This window comes from Lagopus leucura, unplaced genomic scaffold (genome assembly GCF_019238085.1).
Source record: "Lagopus leucura isolate 7727_CA_CO unplaced genomic scaffold, USGS_WTPT01 Super-Scaffold_100024, whole genome shotgun sequence".
Classification (NCBI taxonomy): Eukaryota; Metazoa; Chordata; class Aves; order Galliformes; family Phasianidae; genus Lagopus; species Lagopus leucura.
In genome coordinates, this window is record NW_024962276.1 from 8,313,952 (window position 1) to 8,328,551 (window position 14,600).

Consider the following 14,600-nt stretch of genomic DNA (forward strand, 5'->3'; position numbering starts at 1 on the left):
AAGAAGGTGAGCAGGGAGGATGCGTGGCCGAGCTACGTGCAGGTCATGCCCAGTGTCTGTCACAGGGCTGCTGTGCCACCTCCCTGGGGGGGCTGGTTAACAGGAGGCTGTGCCAGCACCTGCAGAGCTGCAGTCACTCAGTGTTAAAGAAGAGATCTGGGGATGGGAGCACCTGAGTGAGGCTCCGGGACGAGGGGTGACAGACTTACACTCCTGGCAACAGCGAGAGATGTAATTCATTCTTTTTATTAAAAGAAACTGAGGTAAGTGAAATACTTCAGCACCAGCAAGAACAGCGTGTACTGAGGGGGGGTTCCCGCAGTGCCAAACCCCCCACCCCGCTCACAGCCCAACCCACACACACATGGACAGGGCAGGGCACTGCAGCACTGTGCTGCTGGGCTCCAGCATTCACCAACAGCTGCTTTACCCCCAGTTAAGCAGTGCCTGAGCCCCTAACACTGAGCTGGAGGGGGCTGCTCTCGCCCAGCAGGCAGAAGAGTTTGGCGGCTGCAGCTCCCCCCAGGCACAGGGCACAGCGTGGTGGCACCAGGACCTCTCCCATTAACACCTGCAGAAAGGCTGGTAGCAGACCCACATGTGACAGACCTCAGTGTGACACCACCACGTAGCAATTCCTGGCGAGGCGCCCCGTTCTGCCTGGCTGAGACATTCTCTGTCCTTGTGTCTGGCTGCAGCCTGGATTGGCATAAGTAAAAGCATCTCTGGGGATTGTTTGGGAGGGAGCTGGAGGGCAAAGAAGAGCCTTTTAAGTTAAAGTTAGGGTGCTGAACTACGAGGATGAGGTTTGTCCTTTGGGTGGCAGCTCCTGGTCCTCTCAGAGAGCAGAGAGTAACCAAGGAACCCCAGCACTGCACCTCAATCTTACAGCATTCCGGCTGCTGTGCACAGAAGGGAGCAGCAGGTCAGAGGGAAAGAGCACAGGCATGAGGCATTGGCTTTGTAATTAATAATCTTGTAAAAGCATCCCTTCTCATTCACCCTATGCTAAAAGAGGAAGTGTAAAATCTGGAATACTTTTAAGACAATCATTGGTGTGAGCCCCAGTTTTACTTTTCGCAGAGTTCCTGCCCCTCTGCTCCTGTAGTGCTCAGATGGGGCCCTGGACTGGCTCAGCTCCCTGCAGGCAGCCTGCAGCCCTTGCCCAGAGTGACTGGAGAGGTCACTGCAACAGGTGGAGCTGCCACTGGGTGTTAAACGATGTGATTACCAAATTGCACCTCCCCTCCCTTTTTCTTTTTAATTTCTGTCTTCTTGTGTGAACAAGGCAGTTCTTGTGCTCTCCAGCAGCTCTGGGGTAGAGGTTGGTGCAGAAGAAAAGAGAAAAGCTCAGGTGTGCTGAACCAAATTTGCCCCTTGCAGTTCTAACCATATCTGTGTGTTGGACTCATCCCCTCCCTCTCTTGCCTTGGCAGGTTGTAGCTGCTTTTCTGCTTCAAGTCACCTATCCACATGGAAAGAATTAATGAGCACTTTTAAGTATATGCAACAGTGGGTCTGCCCCAGGACTGTTACCCCTCAAAATAAGCAGGGGAGGAAGAGCAGAAATGGGCAAAAGCCACATTTTTACTCTGCCTCCACCTCCTCCTAGAAGGGCTTTTCATGCCCTGATTTGCCTTTCTGATGGAGCTGTGCACACAGGCAGAGTACACAGGGCCCCAACCCCCCTCTGCCACGTCCCCATTCCCGAGTGCTGCCCTCGTGGCAGTGGACACAGCACTGCCTGCCCCCACGTTCTGTTGTAACACAGATGTTTGCAACAAAGCCCACAGGGGCTGATAGCAGAGCTGCTGCTCAGCCACAGTACAACACACAGAGAAGTCTTCAGCGACCGCTGGGACGAAGGAGCTCCCACTGCTCTCAAAGGCAGAGCCCATCCTCAGCCCTCAGCAAATGCTCCTGCAGGTAAAACTGGCGCCTGCCAGCACTGCAGGATGTGTGCGAGGAGCAGCCAGGGGCACGGGGTGCAGTGTGGGAGCCTCACCACTTTGCTGTGCCCAGAGCTCACGGTACTGCTGTACCCGTCATTGCCCGGCCGTGCTGCTTTTGGTGGCAGCGGAGCAGCAACTGCTGCGTTGGTCCAGTCCCACTTTGTTAAATAAATACAGTACAGTTAGACAGCTGTAACTCAATCCCGCAGGCGCTTGTGTTTATACATCCTCCTCGTGGCTCTGGCCAAAGGACACGCTTCCTCTGGTCAGTCTGATTTGAAAAAATAAAAATGTCACTCTTCCAGCATTTCCCTGAGCCTCCCGTCTCGGTACAGTGGTTGCAGTTGAGCAGACAAAGGGCAATTCTGAGCCTTTTTTTTTTTCTTTTTTTTTTTTCCCCTCCACTGTACCGAGCAGGGGGGAGTACAGGAAATCGATGCTCTTACGTTGAAGAAGGCGAGTCCATTGTGGAGAGGATCCGCACGATCTCCGCTCGCTGGGTGGGTGATATATGCTGGGTCATGTGCACGATCGAATCCATGGCAACCTCCGGATTGGCCTGGACCAGGCTGCAAAGAGGAAAGAGTTCAGTGCTGGCAGCCCCAGGCCTCATCTGACAGCTCTGTCAGGGAGTGCTGACAGATGGGCTCCTCGGAGAGCAGGAAGCAGCGGGCGCTGCTGGTAGCTGACTGCAGGCTGGGCAGTGAGCTGCTGGCAGGGCATGGGCACAGCTCCCTGATGGGCATCACTGCAGCACAGGCAGAGGAATGGACAGGAATGCCTGGAGATGGCCATGCTGAAGTGGGTGATATTGCTGTGTGTGTCAGCGCCCTCCTCTACCACACAGGAGTCAGCTCTGTTAGATCTCTTCAAACCTAAGGCAGGGCTCTGCTCGTGGAGCTGCAAGGAGGAGCGCCTGTGCCAATGTGCAGTAATGCTTAGAGGCAGGAGGGACAGACCTGATTCACCGCTGCTTCACTGTCGGAGGGGTGTGTTTGCTCTAGTTCTATACTAGAATCAGAAGGGATTCAACATTTTATGGCACTGAGCACAGAAGCTTGCCTGCAAAGACTACAGCTGGAAAAAGATCAGTGGGTGGAGGCCATGCGGGTGCTCACCTGCGGATCTGCTTCAGGATGTAATCCCTGGAGATGTACTTGATGTTCTCATCCACAACCGAGCGAACCCCTTCCTCCTCCATCAGCTGCTTCTCCAGCCACTCCACCAGGTCCTTGTTGCTGTCCCACAGGTATGCCTGCCAACAGAGCACACTGTCACCCCCTGTGCCTTTGCTCAGCCCTGGCTCACCAGCACTGCCTGCAGCCACGTAGCGCTCTGGAAATTTAATTCAACTCGAGAAGTTCAGGGCTCAGATGCTGACCTGTGGGCAGGGCAGCTTCTGCATGGCATCCCAGGCCCAGCACAGCTGCACAGCCCTCCAGGAGGGGGTCCTGGCAACAAAACCCCATTTTCTTCTGCAAGATCATTTCACCTGATATTTGCGAGGTAGTTGACTACATAATAATTCAGGAGTGTGTTAGGTGCCTAATAGCCTTCTCGCTCCTCTCTTCTCCTCTCATTTTCTTTACAAATCATTTAAGAACCGTTTTGTTAATGGTTTCCGGAAAAGCAAGTACCACCATTAGCACTCATTCATATTTATGTCATTTTATTTGGGTAATTAAACACAAAGCTCGTCATTTAAAGGTGCACTATCCTTCTCTGTTATCACTAACAAAGTCAAAGTCAGAATGACAATGAGCTCCGCAGCCAGGGGGTGGCTGGGGCACAGGGGGACCCAGCACTGCACAAACCACCACGCTGCTTTTGGTTTTATCCATAAAAATTACGTGTGTGGCTCTCTGAACCTCGTGATGTCATTTCAAGCCAAAGATTCTGCTTATTTCGTTGTTTTTTTTTCTTATTATTATTTTAAACTCGTTAGTTTGTGCTCCTTGCTGCTGCCCCCAGACATGGCAGGAACACTGCCTGCATACAAAGTAGGGCACTTTGGAAGATTTCAGGAAGGAAAGAAAAGCCCAAGCAGCCGCCTTACGGTTGCAGACCTGCATAAAGCTAGATTTACCCAAGAATCCCAAAGCTGTTACTTTAGGAGAATATTTAATACTCTTATTAATCATTTTTAATCCGTTTGCTTTTAATTAAGAAACAGCATGATGCTTTCCTATCAACATATGCCAGGGAGCAGATTAATTGTGGCTTAAGATAACTCTCCTTGATTGGTGTAATGTATTAGCTAACGAGATGCCCGCTTTTAAAGACGCTCAGACACTACCTTGGAAAGCCTGCTGCCCTCCAGAGAGCACGTTCATCCCCCCTGCTTTCTGGAACCCCTGAGCGTTTGTGACTTTAAAAATAAAATAAAATGAAATAAAGAACTGAGATCGGAGGATTGCGACAAAAACAACCTAAGAGCTGTGCTGGAGATTGCTCTTTAGAGATTGCCAGTTCAGAGTTGGAGCACAATTAAAGACATCCTCAGCACAGCCATCGGATGAAGATGCTGCTGAGGTGATTCCCCCCTCCCCCCAATTCCCAGCAGCTAAACCTGGCAGTGAGTTGTGCCCTGCCTGCTGGCACACTGCTCTGCTGGCACTGAGCAGCCCGGGGGCCGTGAGATGGTGGCAAAGAGTGGGATGCCCATTTCCAGCTGTGCCAGCACCATGCTGCCTTCCTCTCAGGGCCGCCCTTCCTCGCTCTGCCAGCAGAGCTGCCCACCTCTTTCAGATGCTCACCTTTTCGTAATGGTAGTGCTATGTAGCTTCGTGCTCGGGGAGAAACCTATTGAAACTGAGTGTGCTCTCCTGGCCTGAAATACGGCATTCCCATGAAGTAACTCATGATCTGGAACGTCTCCAGAAGTTCTCTTTCATCACCCAAAATATTTTTGGACACTACACAACTGAGAACCAAAGATGAAGTCCCACTTGGGAGAACTTCATTGGACTTACACCCATGGAAGACCACAGCCTGTCACAAGTGTGTTTCCACTTACCTTTACTGTCCCTTCCACTTCCACAAACCAGCGCCGCAGCATGGCCTGGATCTGCCCGTCGGTCAGCTCAGGGTTGGCATCATGGATCTTCTTTTTGACCACATCCTCCAGAAGAAGACGTCTCAGCCTCCAGTAGAAGAAGGTACGAGAAGTTTTCCAGTCTAGAATGTCCTGCCCAGGACAGAGATGGAGAAATGAGTGAGGGGCAGCATTTCTATGGAGAAAAGCTTAAGCCTTGCTCTGCTCTGACGTGAATGGCTCTCATTCATACACCCAGTTGTGCCCTCACACAAGAAACACAAAAACGTCTCTGCTCAGCCCCCCCACCCTGGTAGCAGAGTTACTGCCCTGAGCCAAACCCCAGCACTCACCGTGATGGCGCCCTTCTCCTGCATGCGGCCGGGTGTGTCGTGCAGATCAGCAAACTGCATGGCCACCTGGTGGTAAATGGGGATCAGGAATTCCTCCCGCTCCTTCAGCTTGCTCTCCAGGTCTTTTCGGTCGGCAGCACTCAGCTCAGGGGTACCTGCAAGCAGGCACAGCCACAGGTCAGCAACCTCTGACAAGTCGAGGCAGAGGAGCAGAGGTTTGTCCTGTTCCTGCACACGGGATGCCTTTGGCCAGGAGAAATGCCAGCCCATCAGCTCCGGGCAATGCCAAGAGCTCCTGAATCAAACCAAAGGGCTCCAGCCTGGATTTCCTGCCAATAGTATTCAGGCAAAAGCTCCAAAGCGGAGTTTCACCATGGAAACTCTATTTCATTTAAATGCCAAATGAGTTGAGCCATCAATTGAGTGACAGATTTACTGGAATTGCTCCTAAAAAAGAATTATGTTCCAGCACAGCATTCATTTCAGCCCAAAACACGGGCGGTGTGAGACCACTGAGCACCGCTGCGTGCTTTCCTGCAGGCAGTGACACCTCACCACGCCATCCACTTACCAGCAGCCAACACAGCTCCCAGCCACGGAGCAACATGATGGACAGGAAGGAAGGCTGTGCTGCAACACCGTCCTCTGACGTTCATAATTTTTCACTTGATTTGAAAAGACCAAACTCCAATTAACATTGATTAAAACACCTTAACTTCACCCTGTGAAGTACAGGAACCAGACTAAGCCAGGAACTCTGCCTCTGACACTCGTGCACGAGGTCTGCATGCAGAGGCAATGATGTACTGAGAGCCAACCTCGGCTCAATTCAATCAAAATTGCAGTCAGAGCCAAATTCCACGTTGGTCTCACTGCCCAACTGCACGGGGCTGCGAGAGAGATCCTGCACAGAGGGCAGCAGAGCCACAAAACAAAGAAGTGAGAGCAGTTGATGCGAGAGCAGGGCCAGAAGCTCCGTCCTCAGCACCCCATCAGCCGAGTATCCCGACTGCTGTGTGCTGTGCCAACACACTGAGCGCTCTGGGTTTCAATCTTTATCATTAGGGGAGGAATACTGATTAACCACTGAGCTTTTCAACACACCTCCCACCCCCTCAGCACCCCATGGCCGTGTCCCTGCAGAGCTTCCCTTCCACCTGGGCACACACAGCACTGTGCTGCCCGCTCCCTTCAGCAAAGCTCCCCAGCCAAGGCGCACGTCTGAGTGCCTACCAATACAAATGCTGCCTAACCTTTCCAGTGTGAGTAAGAAGCTTTTAATTAAGAGCAGCGACTCTCATAACCTTCAGAATAAAGGATGGGACGTATTTATCCACGTTCAACTCGCCCGTTCCTCCAGCCCTGTTCCAAATGGCAATGCGTGCACTTGAGCCCACGCTGCTGCTGGATCCCGGCCTCCATGCACGCAGTGCACCCAGAGCAGCCAGGCCCAGTAATGATTTAGGTGAGATTAACAAATATGTCAATGTCTATTTTCTGCTTAATTTAAAAGCGGCGTCTATAAAGATTTTTGACTTCTGAACCCTGTTCTCCTGAAAGAAAGAAGGTAACAATGAGGAGGGGGGATAAAGAGTGATTATCCCATCATCGATCGTTTGTCAGGAGCATTTCTTATTCACTGGACTATTGTAAAAAGCTAAGCTCTCGATCAATCCTGTAAGCCCCCCGTACAATTAAATATCTTGGAATGGTTTTCTTTCTTTCCAAGCAGATCTCGAGGCCTCAGGGCTTTTCAGAGCGCTCGAGCCTTATTTATTTATTTCTCAGGAAAAGTCTCCTTCCACAAATCTCACTTGGCAGGGGGAGCAGGCTTAAAATATGGGATTCCTGTGCTCTGAAGGTACCGGACAGTTGATGAAAGCGTCACCGTTTAAATCATAGGAACATTATAGACCTGGAGGTATGGATCAGCTGCTGATCAATGGGGAACAAAGGAGCAGTGCTGTAGCAGGGGGTGCAGTGGGGATGTCGGGGAAGGAGGGCCTCCCTGCTCGGCAGGAACGTGCTCAGGTGGTGCTGGAAGTGCCCTCGAGGTGCCACAAAGTGCCTCTGCAGCAAAGCCCAACTGCAGCATTACATATTTCCCACCTCTTCATCCCACCACATCTCTTTTTTAGATCGATGGCAGAACTGCCTCGGACTGGCTGAGAAATTACCCTGGGGAAGCAGCATTTGTGTTGGGAGACACAAAAGATCACGTTCTGAGGGGAGAGGTTCGGGATCCAGCAGGGAAGGGGAGCCCCGCAGCCACTGACCCGCATGCAGACGGATGGGAGCTCCGTGCCGTCAATCTGCTGGCACGGCTCTCCGATGCTGAATCTCCATTTATGCTGCTTTCCAAAAGTTAAGGGGAGGCATCGCAGCAGAGAAAGCAGCACCTAAACTATTGTGATTTGTGCCCCATTAAACATAACCCCTCTGTGGGAGCAGCCCCCCACCTCCAATAAAGCTCCTGCCTTTGGGGAGCGGCTCCACAGGCCCATGAATCACGGCCTCCAATAACATTTAGTAGCAAAGTGCTTTTCTTAAATATGACCAGTTTAACAGGTTAGACAAAACGACTTCAAGGAATGTTATTGTAGGTTCCCTCTGATTGCAGAAAGCCAGGCAGCTTCTGAATCAATTTGATGGTTTATGGTTTCTAAGCTGTTAAAACGTGGGATTTTCTCCCTTGCCCTCTGCACAGCCTCAGTGTGGCAAAGTGTTTCCTTGGCCATCTGCTCACCTCAGACATCCCCAGGACCCAGCACAGCCACAGCTGCACACCCACAGGCCCACCTGGGGATTTGCTGCTTCCCAGGTAGCACAGTAAGAGCCACCCAGTGACATCAGGACGTGCCCATTTTAACCCTGGTCTCGAGCGCCCCATCCCATTTCCAACACCTACAAGAATCCCCATGAATCTCACCTTCTTTGCCTCTGCCTCTCCCCATCTGCTGCCGGACAGAGCTGGGGACAGGAAGGTCACTGTGAGCTCACGTCCCTGCACAGCGGGCGGCTTTGGGCCATCGCTTGTTCCTTTAAATGAGGCTGCTTGTAATTGCTTCGCTAAATATTCAGCAGGATTTATGTTACAAAGGTGCAGTATGCAATAGCAGTGAAGGTCACACGTGCCCATGACATGGGCTTGAGATAGCCTTGTGCAGCTGCACATGCAGTGCTCTGCCCTGGTCCTGTCCCACTCTGCTCCCAGAGCTCTGTTAGCAACACAGCACGTGGGACACGTGGCAGATGTGGGACTCCTGAAGGTGTATTTGGGGGAATCCATTTGGGCCCTGCAGGGTTCAGGAATGCCAATGGAAGAGGTGGCAGCTATCAGCACTTGCTTGTCTGGGCTCCTGACCACACAGTAACGATTCAAATGCAGCAGCACTTGCAGACAGAACCAAAGGCAAAAAAGTTACAGCTGCACCAACTGTGTTTGTCCCAGACTTCCTGAGAGATGGCACCAGTACGGCACCATTTTTCATAGTCATTGCTCAAGAAAACAACCAGCATTTTGATTAATTACAGCACAGAGCAACAACCCACCCCCAGAAAATAATTACCGGACCTCTGAGCCACAATCCTCCTTTCTGAGCTGGAGCTGGGAGAGGGCCTGGCCATGGCAGTGTCCCCACTGCAGGCTGGTGGCTGTGTGAGCTGCCTTTGCATTCCAATGCAGACAGAGTCCTCCTCCCACAGTGCACAACTGCACCCGGGCACACAGCTTTGCACGGTGCCAGCACACAGCTCAACACTTCTATCAGGAGAACCACAAATACCCGATAACGTAACTGAGTCTCACTCTAACTGGAACCATTCTGCCATCCTTTCACATTCCACCCAATTTTTGCTCACATTACACCATACAACCGAAGCACTGCATGCCTGGGATCCGCATGGCAAAGTTGGTATTTATTCCACTCCTGCCCGTTCCGTTGTAACAAACATAAAATGAACGGCATCGCTGTGCTGCTCTGAGCTGTGCCCATGGTCCCCCTCACCACACCTGGGGGATGTGGGCAGGACCACCCTCCCTCCTCCCCTCCGCCCTGTTTGGGAACGGCACAACTCTGAGTGACACCGCAACACAACGCGGGGCTAATAAACATTTCAGGACTAGTGCCAGGGAATTGATAATGAACAGATTTATGTCAAATGATTCGATATCTGCCGGCCTCCGCTGCTCTCGCACTCCCCCACTGCGGCCGGAGCGCGGTGCAGGGAGATCCTCCAAGGGGAGCGCCGGCCCCGCTCCTCACACCGCGCGCCTCCCGCTGCAGGCAGCTCGGGGAGGGATGACAGCCACTCAGGGGTTAAAGAGAGGCAGTGAACCCCCAGCTAATGAGTAAGAATTCAGCAGGCAGTGTAAGATAAATGGAGCTTTCTCTGCTTCTGCTGGAGTCAGCATGAACTGCGGCCCTGCGGCTTGTTTGTGGCAAATGGAGTGCGCGAAATATCAAAGGGCAGTGATCCAGAAGAAGACCGACTTTGACAAATTTTAAATTGGCCAGAAAGAAAACCAGCAAAAAAAAAAAAAAAAAAAAAAAAAAAATTATGCAATTCAGTGTGTCCTGCAATCTTAGCTTTCCTGCTACGGTACGGAATTAGCAGCAAAACAACAGCAATGATCGCCTGATGCTGGCAGCAATTACAGCCATCTAAGTGAGATGCTTATCAGTGACTGAAGCTTTTAGAGCTCTCCCTACATACAGTTGTAAGTGACTTGCTCTTGTGTTGCAGTCATTTTAATTAAAGTGTATGGAGTTTGCCGGGAGTAATTGCCCTGTGCAGGAAGAGGTGGCAGAAGGGCCCGCACGGCTCCTGCCTCCTCCCACAGCCCGGCCGGGCACAGAGACCCCCAGCAGACCTGCCCCCATCCCTGTCCCCACGCCTGGGCTCTGGGCAGCACACTGTGGCTGCTCCCAGCACGCCATGAGCTCTGCTCTCCGCTTCTGCCACTGCATCAGGACTGGGCCGTCCCCAAACCCCTGTGGCAGCTCTCCTATGTGGGCTGCTGGGGACGAGGAAGGCAGCACCAGGAGTGGAGCTGGGAATTGTGGCCATGTGGGGAAATGAGCTGCAGTCCCTCACCCCAATCATGCAGCCCTGAGCTGCAGGGCCACCAGGACCCTCTCCTGGGCGTCCATGACTTGGCACAGTCACACTGTCAGCTTCCCATTGGATGCCATCAGTCTAACATAGGGCCAAAATGGGTTTTGCCACAGCTACAAACATTCAGATGGTTTTCCACTCCAACGCAGGCAGACACAGGCAGAACAACACAACCACAGGACAGCTGTGTCCCCTTCCCCGGCTGCAGGAATGCACAGGAGTCAGACCAGCTCAGACAAATCACCAGACCCACACACTGCCCACCTGCTGCACGCCCAGAGAGGGAAACAGAGACTTTTAAACTACCATCAGAGAGAAAAGTCTTTGATGCCATCAAAGACATCAGCAAGAAGCTGACTTTCAGCAAGCGCTCTCATTCCCAACACTCCCAGCACCCTTTACAATTACTGTTCTCCTCCCAAGGCGCATCTGAACACTTGTTTTGTATATAAATTGTTGCACTACCATAAATTAAAAAAAAAAGCCAAATAATAAAATGTAACTGCAGCAACAGAGACGATTTATCAGTCATTTGCAGAGCACTTCTCCTCCTGAAGGATCCCAGAAGGCTTTATAAATTCACACCATAGCCACGTAGCCTGCTTCCTCTGCTAAAATGTACTCAATTTTGGAGGTAAAAAGAGGCTCTGTAAGATTATACTCTTATAGTAAGAGCCAGTAAAGAACTCTTTAAGGAGTCTATTCTCCTGAGAGAGAACACGTCTGATATTAAGTGCATTTTGCTGAACACTCCGTATTTTGGGCTGTTGGGCATATACCAGGTGTTGGGATTGTTTGGAGTGAAAGGCACCATAATAACACAACACACACGGTGGCACGCCGGCTGCTGAGCGCTGCAAATCACCCCATTTACCAAGGAGGTGAGGAATATGTTTTTGCTTTCTTAAAACTGAAAAGCAGACACTGTTACCTAAAACCGCCTCAGGCACACAGAGACAGTCCAGCAGCCAAAGTGTCTCCAGCCAAATTCTTAATTACACCAAATGACACCAACTGAGGGTTCGGCCAAAAACTGCTCAGATGGAAACTGGAGCCAAGCATCTGTAGCCAGCGTCTGCCGCAAGGCCCCATCAGTTAAATTCAGCTCACAAAGCCACCTTCCACCAGCACCCCTACGTGCACCACATGCACACCGATCTCCTCTCACACGCCCTCACACGCAGCCTGTCCCATCTGGTTTTCTTCCCAAGTTAGGTGACAGTCAATAAAAATTGTCATGAATTTGATCAAACGCCTGAGCGCCCCTTCCTAAGGCCCATGCCCACCCTGGTCAGGCAGCAGCAGAACGCTCTGCTGCCCCGCACGTACCCAGCCGCTCCGCCAGCCGCATGTAGACAGGGTCCACTCGCCGCATCGTCTTCACCAGGTCCTTCCTGCGGAACTTGATTTCCACCGTCCCCTCTGGCTCCAGGATTCCTCCTCTGATCGGTGATGGGCAAAGAGAAAAGAAAGGCAAGTTGAGGTCATCGGACAAGGGGAAAGACAAAACGGGATGGTTTGATGTTGTCTGGAGAGTGTGCAGAATGAAGCAGAGAAGGGAGGAGGGAGACAAAACAAAGAGAGAACGAATCTCAGCTGTGGTTTACCCAATGCCATGCACACGAGTGCCCACCCAGCAGCACAGAGCGCATCCCGGCACCAGCACTGCTCTTGTCAGCCTCTTTCAGCTGCGACCTGAAAGCTTCTCCAAAAGGTAAAGCCTTGTGACACATCAATTAACCAAGCACACTCATTAGAGGAGGAGAAGAAGGTCAGTGCTGAGGTGGTGGAGCAGCACTGGCAAAGGGAATTATCACAAACGCACTGCAGTGTGTAGGGACAGGACGGCAGCACTCCCAGAATGATCTTTTTGGCTACAGGAGCTGAGGGCAGCAGAGCCCTGCTCAGCACTGCCAGCAAGCAGGCTGTGTGCCCAGAACCTGCCTGCTGCTCCCGATGGCTGCAGGCGCCATCCCCAGTAACTGTGTTGCCTGTCCTCCCGGCTCACCCCATCCTGCCCACTGCAGACAGACCAGGCAGGGCTGGCTTCTTCCTCTGCGTGACTGAGCATCACTATATTTTAGAGATTCTCATTTAAAAGTGTTCTTCCAAGAGCCTGTCGCTCCACATGCTGTAATGAGGACTTCACTTTTGCAAGCGAGTTGTAGTTTATGAAATGAGCGCAGTGACCCAGAGAGGTGGCAGCGCCCCATCCCTGCAGATGCCCAAGGTGAGGGGATGGGGCTCTGAGCACCACACTGGCTGTGGGTGTGCCTTTAGCGGTCCCTTCCAACTCAAACGGTTTTATGACCCCACGCCCCCCCCAGAAGGACAACACCAGGGGATGCTGCAGTGCACACTGACAGCTCCGTGCCCGGCACAGAGGCTCTGAGCAGCCCTACCTGCTCTCACGGTCCGCGTACATCTCCATGTGCCGGGGGTTGATGGTGGGGTCGATGACGGCCCAGGAGCCGCCCCTGAGCTCTGCCTGCGGTGGGATGTAGATGAGCACAGGCTGCCGGTACTCCCGCAGGCCGTCCACGATGTAGGCACCAAACTTCAGCACCTGGTCGTACATGTCTGCAGGAAAAGGACACAGCGTCAGGCACAGTGGGTCAAACTGGAGGGAGGAATGCAAGCGCCCAGTTTTGGTCAGCCCTCCTCCCCCTGCCGTGCTACAGCTCCAGCGGTGCTGCTGGCCCAGGGCGGGGTGCCCAGGAAGGAGGTGCACATCTATAGACCCTTGTATGTCCTTATAAAAAGCAGTGAGAGCTGAGGGTTCAGACGTGGAATAGCTCTCCTCCCCTCTTCTGGCTTTACAATCTATCCAAGACACTCTGCTGAAATTCTGAAGAACTCCACTGTGTACAGACAAAGCATGGGAAGTATCTGCCCCAAAGGTGATTTACATAAAAGAGAAAAGAATGAAGGCAATGAGAATTTATATGAGATGATACTGCTTGTAATGGATGTAGTTTGTAATGGAAACAGGCAGCCTCGAATACATATATTTTGTTACACATAATTATATTTGGAAGCATCGAATCAGATGTATAAGAGATGAGAAACACTTATCAGGATTATCTGGTCCGTCTCTTTGTCCACACAGGACCCCATCCTCTGCTTCTTTCCAGTGCTTCTTAAAGCCTCCATTTAGAAATCCCAAACCACCAACTCTCATTCTTCAGGGCCATTTCCACAGCATTCAGCCAAGTTCTCCTTCCTTCCCCATCTCAATTCATTTCCCATTGTTCCTTCTTGCATCACCCCACACTCCATCCACACCTGCAGTCCCAGTCATGAACAGATCGGTGCTGACATGCACCTGAAATCCTCACATCCTTTGAGAAAGCCACTGCTGGGGTAGGACAGACTCCATCCCCAGTCTGCACATCACAGCTTAATGGGGAGCATCAGCACACAGTTATGCCCCAACTCTTTGGGCAATACTCACACAGTAGGAGTGCATACAAAAAGTGTAGCTACGTATGTACTGGTACCACAGGCTCTGCTGTGCTCTGCCCAGCTCACTTGCTGCTCGCAGTCCAAACACCCAAGAAAAGAAATTGCCTAACATTTAAGAGAAGCCAAATGCCAATGAGGAGGAGGATGATCTACTTCCATTAGTTGTGACTGACTCTGAATTCCAGCAGAGCAGCAGGCCTGGAACCAAACAGAGCTCCAACCTTTCCTGAGCAAAGAAAAAGACCTCAAAAGGGGTGACAAATTTATTACTAATTACACAATTATTTTATTATGTAGCACTAGTAATAAACCACTTGAAGTACTTTCAGCTAATTCTAGTGTTAAGAAAATAATTGCTCGATTCAAATTATTTTAACTGAATTAATTCTTTACTAGACATTTTTTACTAGAGCTACATAATAAAATAATTATGTAATTAGCAATCCATTTGTCACTCCTGCCAAGGGTATGCATTTTACTCAGGTTAAGTCCTGGAAGGGAGGCATCCCTTGTGAGAGGACGTGGGGTGCAGCAGAGGCAGCGCTCCTGCAGCCACAGCTCCCCACGCACACGGCTGCTCCCCTGGGGATCCTGCACTGCACTGCTCCTCTTCCCTGCCGGGTCCCAGCACGCCGTGCCTCAGGTTTTCTATATGGATTTTCACGAACTTCAGGTTTC

At 51.5% G+C, this 14,600-nt stretch overlaps 1 protein-coding gene across 6 annotated transcripts in view; it reads right to left on the reverse strand.

The window, feature by feature from the left end:
* Positions 1 to 230: 230 nt before the first annotated feature.
* Positions 231 to 14,600, reverse strand: part of ACACA (acetyl-CoA carboxylase alpha) — a 98,482-nt gene continuing 84,112 nt past the window's right edge. For all 6 annotated transcript variants that reach the window (XM_042879825.1, XM_042879823.1, XM_042879824.1 and 3 more), the window contains 6 exons: positions 12,860 to 13,037; positions 11,787 to 11,899; positions 5,340 to 5,494; positions 4,969 to 5,139; positions 3,071 to 3,207; positions 231 to 2,521 (listed from right to left, as the gene is read on the reverse strand). In XM_042879825.1, coding sequence (XP_042735759.1) covers positions 2,395 to 2,521; positions 3,071 to 3,207; positions 4,969 to 5,139; positions 5,340 to 5,494; positions 11,787 to 11,899; positions 12,860 to 13,037 — 881 coding nt within the window. In that variant the 3' untranslated portion in view covers positions 231 to 2,394. The remainder of the gene's footprint in view (positions 2,522 to 3,070; positions 3,208 to 4,968; positions 5,140 to 5,339; positions 5,495 to 11,786; positions 11,900 to 12,859; positions 13,038 to 14,600) is intronic.